Raw genomic sequence first — 17,281 nt, forward strand, 5'->3', positions numbered from 1 at the left:
AGCTTACTCTGATCCTGTGCAGTAGCCACCCCCTCACTCAAACCAGACAGTGAAACAGCCAGTTAGAATGCTCTCTGCGGTACATCTGTAGAAACTTGCCAGTGTCTTTGATGACATACCAAATCTCCTCAAACCCCTAATGGAATTTAGCTGTTGTTATGCCTTCTTTGTAACTGCATCGATACGTTAGGCCCAGGATAAATCCTCAGCGATGTTGACACCAGGGATCTTGAAATTGCTACTCATTTCACTTCTGATCCCTTTAATGAGGACTCGTGTGTGTTCCCTCCTCTTACCATTCCTGAAGTCCACCATCAGTTCTTCGGTCTTATTGACATTAAGTACAAGGTTTTTGCAGGTAAAATGGCAGAGATGTTGTATGCTTAAGGGAAACCATAAGAACTCCTTTATTGTCTTCCAAATACAAAATATAAAATACAGTAAAAAACTTCACATAATTAAGTCATCACGTCAGACCAGCCTCTTAAGGTGAACCCCAACTCAACGTTGGTGGTTGTGAATTATGTATATGTTTCTACCCCTACAATACCCCACAGAGGCCCCCTGAAGCTCACTAAAACTAGCACTGTGAGCCTGTCCGAAGATCAGATGAGCTGCCTGGCTCGGATCCAATGTTCAGCAAGGGCCTCTGGCTCATCCATTGGTGTGCTGACATGCTGATGGTCATGTTGTGATGCCACGGCATGGTAGTGGAATCCTCCTGATCTTTATTGGCTGGTTTAAGGTGCTCTACTGAAATACATTCAGGTTTCCCCCTCCTATCTATGATAAAAGCCTTTTCTCTCCGTTCCAAAACACAGAATGGGCCATCATAAGGAGGTCTAATGTGCTGTTGGTGTGTATCATGGTGGAGGAAAACAAACGAGGTGGAAGGGAGGTCAACAGGAACCCAAGGGTGCTGTATGCCATGATGGGAGGTAGGAAAAGGTGCAAATGAATTGGGTTTACTGAGGAGGGCGGAATGCTGTCCACAGGCCGACCAGGTGGTCGTGGTACCAGGAATAAAATCACCTGGCATTTGTAATGGTTGCCTGTATGCCAACTCAGTCATGGATGACTGCAGGTGCTCTTTTGGAGCTGTCCTGAGCCCCTGCAGGACCCACAGGAGACCATCATGTCAACACTCATCTTTCAGGGAAGCCCTCAGAGCAGCTTTTAAGGAGCAGTGAAACCACTCACATAGGCCATTGGAGTGTGGGTGATACGCTGTGGTGTGATATAGCTTAACACTGAGGTTCTGGGCTATCGCAGCCCTTAGGTCTGATGTGAATTGGGGACCACGGTCAGAGGAAATATCAGATGGGGTGCCAAACTGAGCAACACCTGCGGCCATCATCGATGCAAGATAGACGACCTCTGGCCACATGGTGATGTAGTCCACCATGGTAAAGGGTGCATGAGACCGCCGGGGGGGAGGGGGTGGAGAAGAGAATCGAACAGGTCCACGTTGACATGGTCAAACTGTCACTCAGGGACCTCAAAAGTGCCAATGGCACCTGAACATGACAGTTAATTTTTGCCGCCAGGCACTCAGCACAGCTGCACTCCAATCACGCATGTCCTTACTAAGGCTGTGCCGCACAAACTTCGGTGCAGCCAGTTTCTGTAAGGCCTTCCAGCCTGCACGCAAGAGGCCGAGAACAGTTTGCAGGCACTATGGAGTGAGGGAGACCGCCTGAGACATCGAACAGGAGAGAAACTGCAGCTTTCCCGAACTCAATGTCAGCCAACCGCAGACCCGTGACTGCTGTTCGGTAACATCCCCCTATGTGTATGGCCTCAACCGTTGACCATAAGAGGCAATCAGCCATGGCGTTCTTTCTCCCCTTGATGTGTCGTTTGTCAGTTGTGAACTTGGATATGTAGGCCAGGTGGTGTTGCTGCCATGCAGACCAAGGGTCTGATATTTTGGCCATTGTGTGTATCCCTTAGGTTTAACTTAATAAACCCATTCTGTAACTTATTTTAGTTTTCACCATTGTTCCTTGTCTTTCTTTTGTCAGGATCAAGGATAGATTTTACCTTTTTGTTAGCTTCACTGCCCACCCCACCCCCCAGGATTGTGTTGCTCTTAGTTTATTCTTTTGGTATCAATTAGAACCCTTACGCATAGAAACTTATTTTTGTTTTCCCATCGTATATGTTCTTAACATACTCAGTGAGTGTGCTTATTGAATGAAAGTTACACATAATTAATAGTATATAAATTTCTACAGCTATCCTCTGATAGCTCACCTGTTAAAAACAGCATGGTGGTGATAACAATCTAGTTGCACCTTCTTTGGACACTTGATCACAGGGAGAATTATTGTTGTCAGTTTGAAAAACTTGTACACAAAGAAATCAGATTATTATTATGAGGCTCTTGGTCTTTCAAATGTGTTAACAATCACTGTTTACTAGTCTTTATGATTTCAAATTAGTTACTGTGCCTCCGCCAAGACTATAGTAATTTCGTTGATAATCCAGGTGAATGGGTCAGTTTTCATGGGGATACACCGCACAGCATAAAGCAATCGTAAATTATTTTGTTCAGATCATCAGGGCAGAAAGCTAAATATGTTTCAGGATGCCACTACCACATCCGCATTAGAACATGAGTCGAGGTATTAATCATACATTCTGCCTAGTTTTATAGTGGCATCTGATCTTCTGAAGAAATATTAATAGTCAGAGACTTCAAATCCCTGGCTATTAATATGGTGAAAGAGCTGATTGTGGACTTCAGGAAGGGTAAGATGAAGGAACACGGACCAGTCTTCATAGAGGGATCAGAAGTGGAGAGAGTGAGCAGTTTCTGGGTGTCAAGATCTCTGCGGATCTAACCTGGTCCCAACATATCAATGTAGTTATAAAGAAGGTAAGACAGTGGCTATATTTCATTAGGAGTTTGAAGAGATTTGGCATGTCAACAAATACACTCAAAAACTTCTATAGTTGTATTGTGGAGAACGTGCAGACAGACTGCAGCAATGTTTGATATGGGGCGGGGGGTAGAGCTACTGCACAGGACTGAAAGAAGCTGCAGAGGGTTGTAAATCTAGTCAGCTCCATCTTGGATACTAGCCTACAAAGTACCCAGGGCATCTTCAGAGAGCTGTGTCTCAGAAAGGCAGCATCCATTACTAAGGACCTCCAGCACCCAGGACATGCCCTTTTCTCACTGTTACCATCAGGAACACCCAGCGATTCAGGAACAGCTTCTTCCCCTCTGCCATCTGATTTCTAAATGGACATTGAACCCTTGGACACTCCCTCACTTCTTTTAGTATACAGTATTTGTTTTTTTGTACTTTTTTTTGATCTATTCAATATATGTATACTGTAATTGATTTACTTGTTTATTATTACATTTTTTCTCTTCTAGATTATGTATTGCAATGAACTGCTGCTGCTAAGTTAACAAATTTCACGTCACATGCCGGTGATAATAAACCTGATTCTGAAATCCCTACTAGTGAATACTGACTACCGAAAATTAGTCTTTGAGGATGCACAGCAGTATAATTCCATCCCAGTGAACCCTGACCATAGGAAGATGTGCTCTGACCGTTCATACTCTGATTAGAAAGTAAGAGTTATGTCACATTTTCAATATATCTGAATTATTTTAATATACTACCAATGATATATGAAGAACGATTTAACATCAAAATTGTCCCAGTAGTATATTTTTACTGAAAGGCACAGGATTATATGACAAATCTTGACTGCTCCAATAGATGGTACATTTATCATCTGCTAAGTGAAGCAAAATTGGAGAGATTTTGCTGGGCCTATGTTGCAGAATTTAGAACTGTGGTCAATGACAGAAAGGTGAAAACACTAAAAGAATTTATCATATTTGTTCTAAATAAACTTTCTTCCTTCAAATCCATAACAATCATTAAGAATATTCATTTTAAGCGTCTTTGACAGCTGCAATTATGTGTCAATGAGATAATATGCTGCAAAAATCACTGTACATTCTTAAGAAATCTTGAATGTGCTATGCTTTTCAAACGGGCATATCATGTGGGACTGCCAAAGCAATGGCTTGCCACTAAAGATTACAACTGGCTATATGTCTCCAAGTCTGATTTAGCTGGACAAATCCTCAGAAGACTTGACATTTCTAAGACAGGAACATTCAAATACAAATGGATTAAATAAATTTGAAGTCAAGGGGGCGAGTTGAGGCATACATCTTCTTACCTAGAGCATGAATCTCTGGAAAATCCTGCAAATAAGGAGCACTCAATTTAAGTTCCCACTGTCACCCTTAACTCCAGTATTGAAGCAGTCAGTTGCCTAGCAACCACTGACACCAGCTACCAATATGTCCACATTAGTATACACAGAGAAGTACAAGTTGTTGTCATTTGTGGTATTGTTACCAAACTGACAAGATTTGTCAACATTTTCTCATAAATAAAAATCAAACTATTTCCTTCTGAACAAGTCAGTTTTTCTCCTTTGAGAGAAAAAAAATGAATTCACCATGTTTTATTTGAATTTCAGCCTTTATTAATAAACATGTTTAGACTGAAACCACGATAAATACTTTGAGGAATTTTAAATTGTGGTTTATCAAGAAATAATATTTCAGTCACACAGCTGTTGTAAACTCAGTTATGAAAATAATCTCTTCTGAACCATTTTTTGGGATCAATGATGCAAAAAAAATCTAAAAACACAAATATTGTCAAATACCAGCAAAGTTCAAAAATGAAAGCCCTAATGTATCCTGCTGAAGTCCAGTACTCTTCCAGATTTACTTTTATGTTTCTCAGTGTTGTAAAAATCTGTATGTACATATTTCGAGTAGGTTGATTTTTCTCAGAACTGCCAACAGCTCTTTACTCCATAGTTACCATGTTAATATTCTTCAGTATTCTCAAATCAAAACAGCCTCCTTCTAGTGCAAAGTAGCCACATAAAAATCTGCCAACCTCTTTATAAGGGCTCCTAGCTCTTAGGGAGTCTCAGAGAAATTCTCTGTACAGGATACAGTTTTCATATATGGAATTTCACAAAAGTTTAAGTATATTTATAGCTAACAGGTTATTTGATTATTCTAGCAGTCATATGAATTTTCTGTACTAATATCCAAGTACAAGACATGCAGGTGGCCCTCACATTTATCTCAGAATTTATTGAAATTCTACCAATTTGCTTCTTCCAAAATCCTTTACTAATTCAATGCCACTTTCATCCAAATAGTTTCACTGACTGCATACTTACAGGTCTTTTAGACGGTATAGTGATATCTGACAACTCTGGTCAGCAATGAGCATTGTTTCAGAACCCTTTATATCCACAGCTGAAATCCAATTCACTTTTTCTCCATGATCAACACTGAGCTTCAGCAAAACATCATTACTTTTATTTTTTTGGCTGCCTTTTGCACCACTGGCTGTTCCTTTACATTTACGTACTTTCTTAGTAGTGAAGCCAACTTTTGATTTTTGCCTCAATGATTTTGAAGGTCGTTTGTCATCTGTCAAGACTTGTTCTCCAAGGTCCCACAACAGGACTTTAGCATCATTCCCTCCAGAAATCAACCAATAAGGATGGGATGCAGAGTTCAGAAAATGGACCTGAGAAACACCCAAACTATGACCGCGGAATCCATTTTCTAACTCAAATCTTGTTCCTGTTACTCTGAACAAACGTATTTTGCCATCTTCAGCCCCACAGGCAAATATATTACCACAACTGGCAACTGATGTGAAATGAGCCAATGGTGGATTAAAAAGTTGGCACCCAGCTATCTGCTCATTTTTTTCTTCCTCTTGTGCCAGATCCTGAAGGTTCACAGTCCAGATGGGTTGAGATTTCTGCAAGTTCCACAGGATAACCTTCCCAGAGAAAACAAAATCAACTCAAAATGGTTGAAATGCAGATTTTCAATAGGTTTCAATAAGTACATTTAGTACAATAAGTACATTCAGAGAAATGTATACAATACATCCTGAAATTCTTTTTCTTTGCTTCATAACTTATCGAGCAGAAAGGACTTTCAACACAATATGTTGGTTAACACTTACCCATTATTCTCATAAACTGAATATTCATCTTTTTCCCCCTCTAACTACAAGTGTATGAGCAATGCAGGACATTTTTATGTCTGGATTATCTTCTTAGATGTTATCAAGTAGCACAGTTAATAGATTACTGGATGAATCACTTTCCGGTGGCAATTTGGAATTTCCCATCGTAGGTTCAGATTTTGCAATTGTGTAATACCCTATACAGAGACATGGGAAAAGCCAGATATGATTCCTAAACCTTGTCATATCTAGAAATACAGGTTATAAAATCTGCTTAGGTTCAATACTTCTTTTTCAGTATTTGGCTCACACCCGGCCATTTAAGGCAGTTCCTAGGGAGCATTTATGTCTGGAATTCAATGAAGAAAATGGAATTTAAAAAGATTCCAATGTCCAATGCACAGAGTCTAAAATTAGTTTAGTAACAAAGTGGTGGAATCTTATAGTACCAAGTCTCCCAGGTTTAAGGTTCATTAAAGAAATATTATACAGATATATTGGACTGTGAGATATGCAGCCTGTCTGATTAATTTAAACGGTTTATATCATGTGCAATGCTCAAATCAAGATTGTGATGGAATACTCTTCCTTTGCCTTGATGAGTGCAGCTTCAATATTGCAGATCACTTGATAGGAACCTCATCCAAAATTTACCACCTAAAAGGGTAAGGGGAGAAAATGTACAGGAATACCACCAATTAGAAGTTGTCTTCTATGCCACACGCTATCCTGACTTGGAAATACATATCCATTCTTTTAATGTCGCCGGTCAAAATCCTGAAACTTCCTACTCTACAGCATTGTGGGTAGAACCAAGTGTCAAGGTGTGTAGTTATTCAAGAAAGCAGTTCACCACCACCTTTCAAGTCCAACAGCATGGAATAAGTTTTGAAGTTTGTTCTTAAGTAGATTTACTACATGTGATTACCTTAAAATATTCAGAAAGAAGTTCTAATAAAACATTTAATAGTTATGATCAGTAATCATCTTTTTTACTCAATATTTTTGTAAATCAGAAGCAGTTTATGATGTAAAAAATAGCAACTAGAACATACAGATTTAAGGTAATTGACAAAAGATCAGAAATTACATAGTAATTTTTAAACCACTGCTTACAAAGATTGTGCAATCAGATTCAACCAGAACTTTCAAAAATGATATTGACACACACATTCAGTGGCCACTTTATTAGGCACAGCTGCTCATTAATATTTAATTCACCAATCACTTGGCAGTAACTCAGTGCATAAAAGCATGCAGACATGGTCAAGAGGTTCAGTTGCTGCTCAGACCAAACATCAGAATGGAAAAGAAAATGATCTAAGTGACTTTGACTGTGCAATGATTGCTGGTGCCAGACGGGGAGGTTTGAGTATCTCAGACACGGCAATTTTCATACTCGTGAGTCTCTAGTTTATAGAGATGGGTGTGAAAACAAACAAAAAAATCCAGTAAATGGCAGTTCTGTTGGCCAATATACCTTAATAATGAGAGAGGCTAGAGGAGAATGACCAGACTGGTTCAAGCCGACAAAAAGGCAACAGCATTACAACAGTGGTGTGCAGCACAGCATCTTTGAACGTTAAAGTGGATGGGGTACAGAATCCAAAAACCACAGCGGGTTCCACTCCTGTACCTATTAAAGTGGGCACTGAGTGTATGCTTTAGTAGGGCGAATGGGAAAAGGCAAGGAAGGACGTGGGGCTAATTCGATAGATCTTTCAAATTTTTGGAGAACGATAGGCTGGATAGCCTCCATTTGTGTTACATTGTAATACAAGTTCACTACAAAGTAGAAATATAACACACTTTTCTCGTTTCTGTAATAGCCTTTCTATTTCGATTGATAATCATAGTTTATATTTAAAATATCATTTTGCTTTACCAAAACCTTCAGGTATTCTTTTACCTTTAACTCCATTAACATCTTAATACAGAAATTCTCTCTCTCTCATCTCCTTGCCAATACTGAAAACACTGAACAATAATACATTGAACATTCAGGTGACATAAAACATCACTGGCAGAGATCAAATATGAATCTGAAGCTAAATATTTTCAAAGTTTGACTTTTGAAAACGTATGGCTGGCCACATTTTACAAACAGTACAATGTTGCACATTGTGCATGCCACTGTACTAATATCAAATTCAACCCAATTTTTAACAAATGTCACCTGATCAAAAACAGAATTGATTGTATGATAATTTTGAAAAGAAAACTTTACAAGTAACAATATTTTAAAAAGCACAGATTGAAATATTTCTTTCCATCAGTCTAATACCCCTTACTGTGCAGCCCAAATAAACATTACCATTTTACATGTACAATGTTGACCCAAGCTCCCAGCTTCAACTTCGGCAATGCTAAAACTAAATGTATTTACTAATGTGTACACAAAGTGCAGGGAAATTCCATTTTTTGTTTAAATTGTAATTAGCTTTAAGAAACCCTTTTGGTGATGAAATAATCTTCAATGCAAGGCTCAATAAGAACTTGTATGGTTATTGCAAAGAAATGCAAAGATATCAGTTTCCTCAAGATTTCTAGCACCATTATCTTCCGATATACAACAGGAAAAATATTAAGCAAACATTTTTATACCTCCCCTTTAACACTAGTAAAATTGAAAAAGTTGTTTTATTGATGAGCAAATACATCCTAATACCAAGGTATATACATGGTTTAAATTTCGTACATAGCTCATCAGTATTCACATATAGTAAGGAAGGCAAAAGCTTTTGTTTAAAGGTAACTTGTGCTTAAGTGTGTCCTGGATGACAGGAAAGAGAAAATAGGATGGATGGTAGTGGGCTGAAACATTGACCAGTATACTAGACCGATTACATGATACGAGTTTAGAACCTGAACCAAAGATAAATGTAACATTCCGTTACTATAATATTTAACTGCCAAGTCAGACCTACCTCCTCAAGGTCTTGGATTAGGATTTTAGCCTTTAAAGAATGGACTTGGCAGTGAAAAAATTAGCACCAAGACTGGCAACTAATACAAGTCTTTTTGGAAAAGGTCTATTTACTGGATTGTTCTATGTGTTTTGTTTTAAATGCTTCATGAAACACGGCTGCCCTTACAAGATCTGCATTTATTAACCACATTGATTTGCTCCTGTGATCATGGCGATGAGTCACTTCATTGAACCATTTGTCCTTTGTTTAAAGAACCATATAGTGATTAGTAACTAAGAGTTCCAGTATTTAGACACAATGCTGATGAAGGAACAGCATGTTCCCCAGCAAGTCAGGATTACTTGAGAGGGTGGCGTTGCCATGTACTTTCTGATGGTAGATTTTACGGGTTTGAGAGATGCTGAAGAAAGTACAGTATGGAGACATATTGCAGTGCATTTTAGATATTGATGCCTGCTGTAACCAATGAGTGCTGGTGAATGGAAATATGCTCATTGTCGTCAATTATCTGCCAAGCAAAAGATAGCTTTGGCAATGAATAAATGTTATTAGAACTGCAATCATTTATATGTAAATAGAGCATTTCATATCTGGCTTGTGGCTTGCAGATGTTGAAAAGGCTTCTCAGAGAGTTAAGAATCAAGTCATGCCCTGCAAAACACAGAGGCTATAATCTGCTCCTTCTGGAGTTGGTCTAGTTACTGTTCTAATTAATGGTGACTCTTTGGATATTAGAATACGGGTTACTCAGAGAAATCAATGGTATTGGATGGCACGGAGGAGATGATTAGAGATATTCTTATTGCAAAAGCCAGTGCCATGTGAGGAGCTGGATATAGAATGGAACACTTTCCATTCATCAGAGAACATCTCCACTTTTGATGTGATAATGAAAAGGCCTGCAAGCAGAAGCAGCAAAAATAAAGCTGGTTGGTGCCATGACATAGCTTCAAGGACTTCTGCAGGCAATATCCCTGAAGTGAGTTGATTAACTTCTAACAAACACATTCCTTGTATACTCCCCTTGTAAATTGAAGTCTAAAAGAGGTAGAGGCATAAAGGGATCCGTAACATGTATAAGAACTGAGGTTTATAGTATTTCTAGAGGAATTCAATTCATAACAGGTATTATGTTAAATGTGGTTGGAATCTTGTAAAGGGTTTACAGTAGATTTTAGTTCTAAAAACCTGCTTGGATAAACATAAGCAATAACCTCTCATTTGGTTCCTTGAATCTGGATCAAAGATCTGATCTATTGCTGGTGAACGCAGCAGGCCAGGCAGCGTCTCTAGGAAGAGGTGCAGTCGACGTTTCAGGCTGAGACCCTTTGTCAGGACTAACTGAAAGTAGAGATAGTAAGAGATTTGAAAGTGGGAGGGGGAGGGGGAGGGGGAGATCTGAAATGATAGGAGAAAGCAGGAGGGGGAGGGATGGAGCTATGAGTTGGAAAGTTGATTGGCAAAAGGGATATGAGAGGATCATGGGACGGGAGGCCTAGGGAGAAAAAAAGGGAGGGGGGGGAAGCCCAGAGGATGGGCAAGGAGTATAGATAGAGGGACAGAGGGAGAAAAAGAGAGAGAAAAAGTTAATAAAAAAATAAATAAATAACAGATGGGGTAGGTAGGGGAGGTGGGGCATTAACAGAAGTTAGAGAAGTCAATGTTCATGTCATCAGCTTGGAGGCTACCCAGACAGAATATAAGGTGTTGTTCCTCCAACCTGAGTGTGGCTTCATCTTGACAGTAGAGGAGGCCGTGGATACACATGTCAGAATGGGAATTAAAACGTGTAGCCACTGGGAGATCCGGAGGCTGGCGGGATGGTAGGTGAGGACAAGGGGAACCCTATTCCTAGTGGGGTGGCAGGAGGATGGAGTGAGAGCAGATGTGCGTGAAATGGGCAAGATGCGTTTGAGAGCAGAGTTGATCATGGAGGAAGGGAAGCCCCTTTCTTTAAAAAAGGACATCTCCCTCATCCTGGAATGAAAAGCCTCATTCGCCCTGTCCTCACCTCCCACCCCACCAGCCTCCGGGTCCAACATATTATTCTCCGTAACTTCCGCCACCTCCAATGGGATCCCACCACTAAGCACATCTTTCCCTCCCCCCCCCCCCCGCTTTCCGCAGGATCGCTCCCTACGTGACTTCCTTGTCCATTCGTCCCCCCCCATCCCTTCCCACCGATCTCCCTCCTGGCACTTATCCTTGTAAGCGGAACAAGTGCTACACATGCCCTTACACTTCCTCCCTTATCACCATTCGGGGCCCCAGTCCTTCCAGGTGAGGCGACACTTCACCTGTGAGTCAGCTGGGGTGATATACTGTGTCCGGTGCTCCCGATGTGGCCTTCTATAAATTGGCGAGACCCGACGCAGACTGGGAGATCGTTTTGCTGAACACCTACGCTCTGTCCGCCAGAGAAAGCAGGATCTCCCAATGGCCACCCATTTTAATTCCACGTCTCATTCTCATTCTGATATGTCTATCCACGGCCTCCTCTACTGTCAAGATGAAGCCACACTCAGGTTGGAGGAACAACACCTTATATTCCGTCTGGGTAGCCTCCAACCTGATGGCATGAACATTGACTTCTCTAACTGCCAATAATGCCCCACCTCCCCTTCATACCCCGTCTGTTATTTATTTTTTTTTCTCTCCCTTTTTCTCCCTCTGTCCCTCTCCCTATACTCCTTGCCCATCCTCTGGGCTTCCCCCCCCCTCCCTTTTCTTTCTCTCTGGGCCTCCTGTCCCATGATCCTCTCATATCCCTTTTGCCAATCACCTGTCCAGCTCTTGGCTCCATCCCTCCCCCTTCTGTCTTCTCATATCATTTCAGATCTCCCCCTCCCCTCCCACTTTCAAATCTCTCACTAGCTCTTCTTTCAGTTAGTCTTGGCGAAGGGTCTCGGCCCGAAACATCGACTGTACCTCTTCCTATAGATGCTGCCTGGCCTGCTGTATTCGCCAGCAATTTTTACGTGTGTTGCTTGAAATTTCGCGCATCTGCAGATTTCCTCGTGTCTGATCTATTGCTGATGCGTTGTGCCTCTCAGCTCAGGGCCAATGAACAATGAGATTGATACCCATAAGAAGTTTCTTTACTGTATACATCAAACAATAAATGTTGCAACATGAAACTATTTCAGCTGAAAAAATCTCTCCTTAAATAAAGATATTTTTTCCTTTCAGAACAAACTGCAACTCTGTATATTCTCAAACAATGGTGCTTCCAAACTGATAAAAGTTGGCTGATTTTCAGCTGGAATCATGTATAGTTACCTTTGGATGCAGGTCATATTCTTCTCAACTTTGTTTGACCCTAAATAATCTTAAGTAAATGATTTCATCTTATTACAGCACCATTGCTTATAGAGCTATTTTAAGCACCTCCTGATTCCCTTTGATACTCAATTATGTTACAATGCACAAAACAATACCATACATACCTGCATATCTAAACCACAGGAAAGCAGACTCTGTGGCCGCTGAGGTCGAAAAGTTACACAGGAACAAATATTTGAGTGTTTTTGTAGACTGCGGGTGACTTGCTTGCTAGCCATGTCTATGATCTTAATTGATCCAGAATCATCTGCAGCTGCAAGATAACTGTCTGTTTCATTTAGAGAAATGCAATTTATTTCATCCTCATTCACACGGAAGCACTCAATGGGCTCCTTGAGAGATCGAATATCTAATGCACTTATTGCTTCACCATGAGATGCATAGACTATGTTTTCACATGTGTGTGAGAATGATATACAAGTGACATCGTCGCCCTCTAGATTCAGATGGCCAACGGTGGAACCTTCGATATTCCAGACTGCAAAGGATCCTTCCTCAGCTCCTGATGCCACAAGACCTTCACGGTTGACATCCAGGCATAGCACTGGAGAATCCCCTGCTGTCCACTTAGTGGCCATAATATCTATTTTAAAAAAAAGGCCAAAATAACATAGTACTACAGTTTCCCCCACATTAACTGTTCAATAACATTAAGGATAATTAGTGATGGCAGAGGGGTAACCTGCCATATGGTTAATTCACAATAACACAATGTTCTTGCTCATTATTACCAGCACCTTTCTTCTCTGCTCACACGACCCAATTCCTTCATTCCATCACTTAAAAATCTCTACAATCACAGCCCCTCTTCATTCTTTCTCTATCTTAGACTCCATTCCCACCTCCACTGTTCTCATTCCTTTGTTTTTACCTTTCTCACTCAATCTTTCCATTCCCCTATCTCCACCAAACCCCATCCAGCTCCTTCTCTCAACCCCACAGTTAAAAGCTTACCTGCACAACCCTCTACTGCTTGCTTCCCTTCACTTCATCCACTCGCCAACTTCCTCCCATCCACTCCAATCAATCTTCTCAATGTTCCCTCTCTCAAGCCAGTGTTCACCAGCCTCACTCACCCATTTGATCCCTTGAATCTGGATCAAACAAGGACTAAGAGATCTGATCTATGGATGATGTGTCGTGCCTCTGAGCTCTAGGCCAATGAATAATGAGACTGATACCCATAAGAAGTTTTTTTCCTGTCTACATCGAACAATAAATGGTGCAGCATGAAATTATTTCAGCCGAGTAACATCTATCCTTAAATAAATCTATTTCCCCTTCAGAACAACCTGCAACTCTGTCAAAAAAAACATGATGGTGTTTCCAAACTGATAAAAGTTGGCTGATTTTCACCTGGAATCGTGTACCTTTGGATGTGGGATGTATTCTTCTCAACTTTGTTTGGCTCAGAATAACCTGAAGCAAGACACACAGAATGTTGGAGGAACTCAGGAGGCCCTACCTGCTGAGCTCCTCCAGCATTTTGTGTGTTTTGCTTGGATATCCAGCATCTGCAGATTTTCTTTTGTTTATAATCTGAAGCAAATGGTTTCCTTTTATTACACCACCATTGCTTTCAGAGCCATTTTAAACGCCCACTTGATTCCTCAGTTACGTTACCAAAGCCATCATCCACAACTGCCTCACCTTACAACACATCCATATATATCATATTAACATCATCCTCAATTTGCTCCCCCACCCATACCAGCCGCTGTGTCCTCTCCCTCCCCACCCCCACCGGTCGTGCTGCTCCATCGAACGACTCTTTCCTCACCTCCGCTTATTCCGCCCCCGGGAATACGTCAAGCTTTGCGTCACGCGTTCCCAGCTGCCCGGCGCCGGGCGGCGTACGCGATCCTGACGTCTTCACGCCGACGTGCGGGTGCACGTGCAGCCCTACGCCTGGCCTCTTCCCACCTCGAGCGGAGCCGGTGTTTGATATTGGTGGTTCAGCTCCTAGTTTTGTCCACTATCCCCTTAAAATTCTACCGTAAAAATAATTAAACGGAAAGTTACCGGCTATTAATCCATTCCAGCTAGGAATGTTAACCACGTTTTGCCAGGTGTAAGATTTGGAGATGCTCTATTTCCCTGGTATTGGAATCTGAGATGCAGTCACCCAGTGGTGGGAACTGCCCGAACAGAACTTTGCAAAGGGTATGGGGAAAGAGCAAAGCTTTTCACTAGGACACGGACTTTATTCGTTCCTGGTAATATCAATGGAAGATGTGGAGAATGAGAATGGGGAATTTTAGTAACATGAAGAGAGTGGATACTCCGATTAGGGCGGGGAAGTAAGATGGTGTTGTGGGTGCTATTATGTTTTGTAAGTCAAAACAAAAAATAATCAAAAGATAAAACAAGGGAGCTGAGAGATACGTGTAAACTTCGTTTTCGCTTTCAGCGAGTCTCATATGACATGTACGTTTACATATAACCCGCAATGAATTATAGAAGCAAGAAAGAATGCTTAATCGAGAAATATATTTACAATATTCAAATATTAAATACACAACAGATGGGCTGAGGAGATTGAGAGTGAAGAGTCTCCACTGAAAAGTTGACTGTTAATTATAGTGATCATAGAGTGTGTTATACAGAAAGTGCATAGCTGACTAGCTAAGATCTCCCAGCATATTGTTTGTTGCCTCACATTTCAGCATCTGCGTTCTATATCTGCAGAAGATTGCGGTGTTGTATTAATCTCTCATTGCTGAGGAAGACTGATAAATCAATTAAGTATTTTATTCACTAAGATCTTCCATATTGCTACTGTGAAGTTACCAATTTCTCCTGAAAATGCTCTGTGAATATACACAGGCAAAATGTGATTCAAAATTGGTACTAAATAGAGAACATAAGAATATGGAACAGGAATAGACCATCTGTCACTTTGAATCTGATCTGCCATTCGTCAGAAGACTGGCTGGCTTTCTAAATCGGCTCCAATTTCCTGCACTAATCCTGTAATCTATCCCTTAATATCCACAAATCTACTGATCTATGTTTGAGTGAGCTGAGCATTCACAGTTCCCTGGTTCGAAAATTCCAAAAATTCTCCATGTCCTGAAGAGTTTTTTGTTTCTGCACCCAGGTCTCAGCTAACCTTCTTTAATTCAGGGACTGTGAGCCCAGGTTCTAGTCTCATCGGCAGGGGAACGAGCCCCCCAGCAGCCAACTATCAAGCATTCTATGGGTTTCAGACATCGTGTTCATTCATGTAGGCTCTGGAGAATACTGAAGTAACAAAAAATCTGGGAAAGACTCAACAGGTCCGGCTTTGTCTCTGGGAAGGGCCTTTGATGTGAAATGTTAGCTCTGTTTTTTCCCCCACAGGTGTGGTCTGACCTGCTGAGTATGTAACACTATTTTAACGTTTTTATATCCAGTATCTGCAGGTTTTTAAAAAAAATTTCGCTTACCTGGAGAATAAAGGCCAAATTGACTCAATTTCTCTGTATACAGCAAATCTACCATACAAGGAACCAGTCAGATGAAGCTTTATCTCACCTCTTCTATGGCAAATATGAGAGCTGGGTTCAAATTTTCCTTTGCTTTAATATATTTCTCAAGTCATACGCAAAGTATTCTCTTTTATTGTTGTTTGAAAATACATGCTTTGGACAATTTCTGTAGGAAGAGGTGCAGTCGACGTTTCAGGCCGAGACCCTTCGTCAGGACTAACTGAAGGAAGAGTGAGTAAGGGATTTGAAAGTTGGAGGGGGAGGGGGAGATCCAAAATGATAGGAGAAGACAGGAGGGGGAGGGATAGAGCCAAGAGCTGGACAGGTGATAAGCAAAAGGGGATACGAGAAGATCATGGGACAGGAGGTCCAGGAAGAAAGACAAGGGGGGGGGACCCAGAGGATGGGCAAGGGGTATATTCAGAGGGACAGAGGGAGAAAAAGGAGAGTGAGAGAAAGAATGTGTGCATAAAAATGAGTAACAGATGGGGTACGAAGGGGAGGTGGGGCCTTAGCGGAAGTTAGAGAAGTCGATGTTCAGATGTCTGGGTAGCCTCCAACCTGATGGCATGAACATCGACTTCTCTAACTTCCGCTAAGGCCCCACCTCCCCCTCGTACCCCATCTGTTACTCATTTTTATGCACACATTCTTTCTCTCACTCTCCTTTTTCTCCCTCTGTCCCTCTGAATCTCTGAATATACCTCTTGCCCATCCTCTGGGTCCCCTCCCCTTGTCTTTCTTCCCAGACCTTCTGTCCCATGATCCTCTCGTATCCCCTTTTGCCAATCACCTGTCCAGCTCTTGGCTCTATCCCTCCCCCTCCTGTCTTCTCCTATCATTTTGGATCTCCCCCTCCCCCTCCAACTTTCAAATCCCTTACTCACTCTTCCTTCAGTTAGTCCTGACGAAGGGTTTTTGCCTGAAACGTCGACTGTACCTCTTCCTAGAGATGCTGCCTGGCCTGCTGCGTTCACCAGCAACTTTGATGTGTGTTGCTTGAATTTCCAGCATCTGCAGAATTCCTGTTGTTTGGACAATTTCGTCAGTTCTGCCATGAATGGAGAAAGACTTTCATCATTTATTTGCTTCCTCCAGTTAAACATAAACTTGAGTCATTTTGTGATAATAAATAACTTCAAGTTCAAATAATCCTTGGTCATTTTGACTAACTGCATATATATTAGATTGAGCAGAAATGATATTATTCTTATTTGATGCTTCCTTTTCAGGATTTTACATAATAATAGTTACATTTTTGGTTCTGCTGTAACTTAAATTTCTTCTAAAATATACAAAGTGTAAATTAAGTGCTTAGGCAGTGCAATACAATTCTGGGGCCTTGGAAAAATCTTAGCAACTAGTTTAAGTATCTTTAACAAATACATTAAATAGTTAATCTTGGTGTTTTCCTTGCCACTAACTGTTATGTCCAGTAAATGGTCAAATCTTAGTTTAAAATGAGTGTACAACCGTACCAGTGTAT

At 41.0% G+C, this 17,281-nt stretch overlaps 1 protein-coding gene across 4 annotated transcripts; it reads right to left on the reverse strand.

Moving 5' to 3' along the window:
* Positions 1-4,504: 4,504 nt before the first annotated feature.
* On the reverse strand, positions 4,505-14,172 carry wdr53 (WD repeat domain 53). 4 transcript variants are annotated; one of them, XM_072255700.1, is made up of 3 exons: positions 14,106-14,172; positions 12,430-12,908; positions 4,505-5,861 (listed from the first exon to the last, which is right to left on the reverse strand). In XM_072255700.1, the coding sequence occupies exons 2-3, from the start codon at positions 12,901-12,903 to the stop codon at positions 5,241-5,243; spliced, it is 1,095 nt and encodes a 364-aa protein (XP_072111801.1). In that variant the 5' UTR covers positions 12,904-12,908; positions 14,106-14,172; the 3' UTR covers positions 4,505-5,240. The 4 variants fall into 4 exon arrangements, 3 of the variants coding, with proteins under 3 accessions (XP_072111801.1, XP_072111802.1, XP_072111803.1); XM_072255701.1 differs by lacking the exon at positions 14,106-14,172 and adding an exon at positions 13,696-13,829; XM_072255702.1 differs by lacking the exon at positions 14,106-14,172 and adding an exon at positions 13,682-13,702.
* Between the last annotated feature and the right edge of the window lie 3,109 nt (positions 14,173-17,281).

The sequence above is a fragment of the Mobula birostris genome, chromosome 4 (genome assembly GCF_030028105.1).
Source record: "Mobula birostris isolate sMobBir1 chromosome 4, sMobBir1.hap1, whole genome shotgun sequence".
NCBI lineage: Eukaryota > Metazoa > Chordata > Chondrichthyes > Myliobatiformes > Myliobatidae > Mobula > Mobula birostris.

What these genes read in the sequence shown, in the direction of transcription:
- wdr53 (XM_072255700.1), bottom strand. Translation starts at nt 12,903, where the DNA reads ATGGCCACTAAGTGGACAGCAGGGGATTCTCCAGTGCTATGCCTGGAT. An exon ending in CCTGTGGTTTAGATATGCAG is followed by an intron (nt 5,862 to 12,429) that starts GTATGTATGGTA and finishes TTCTCTGGGAAG; the next exon opens with GTTATCCTGTGGAACTTGCA.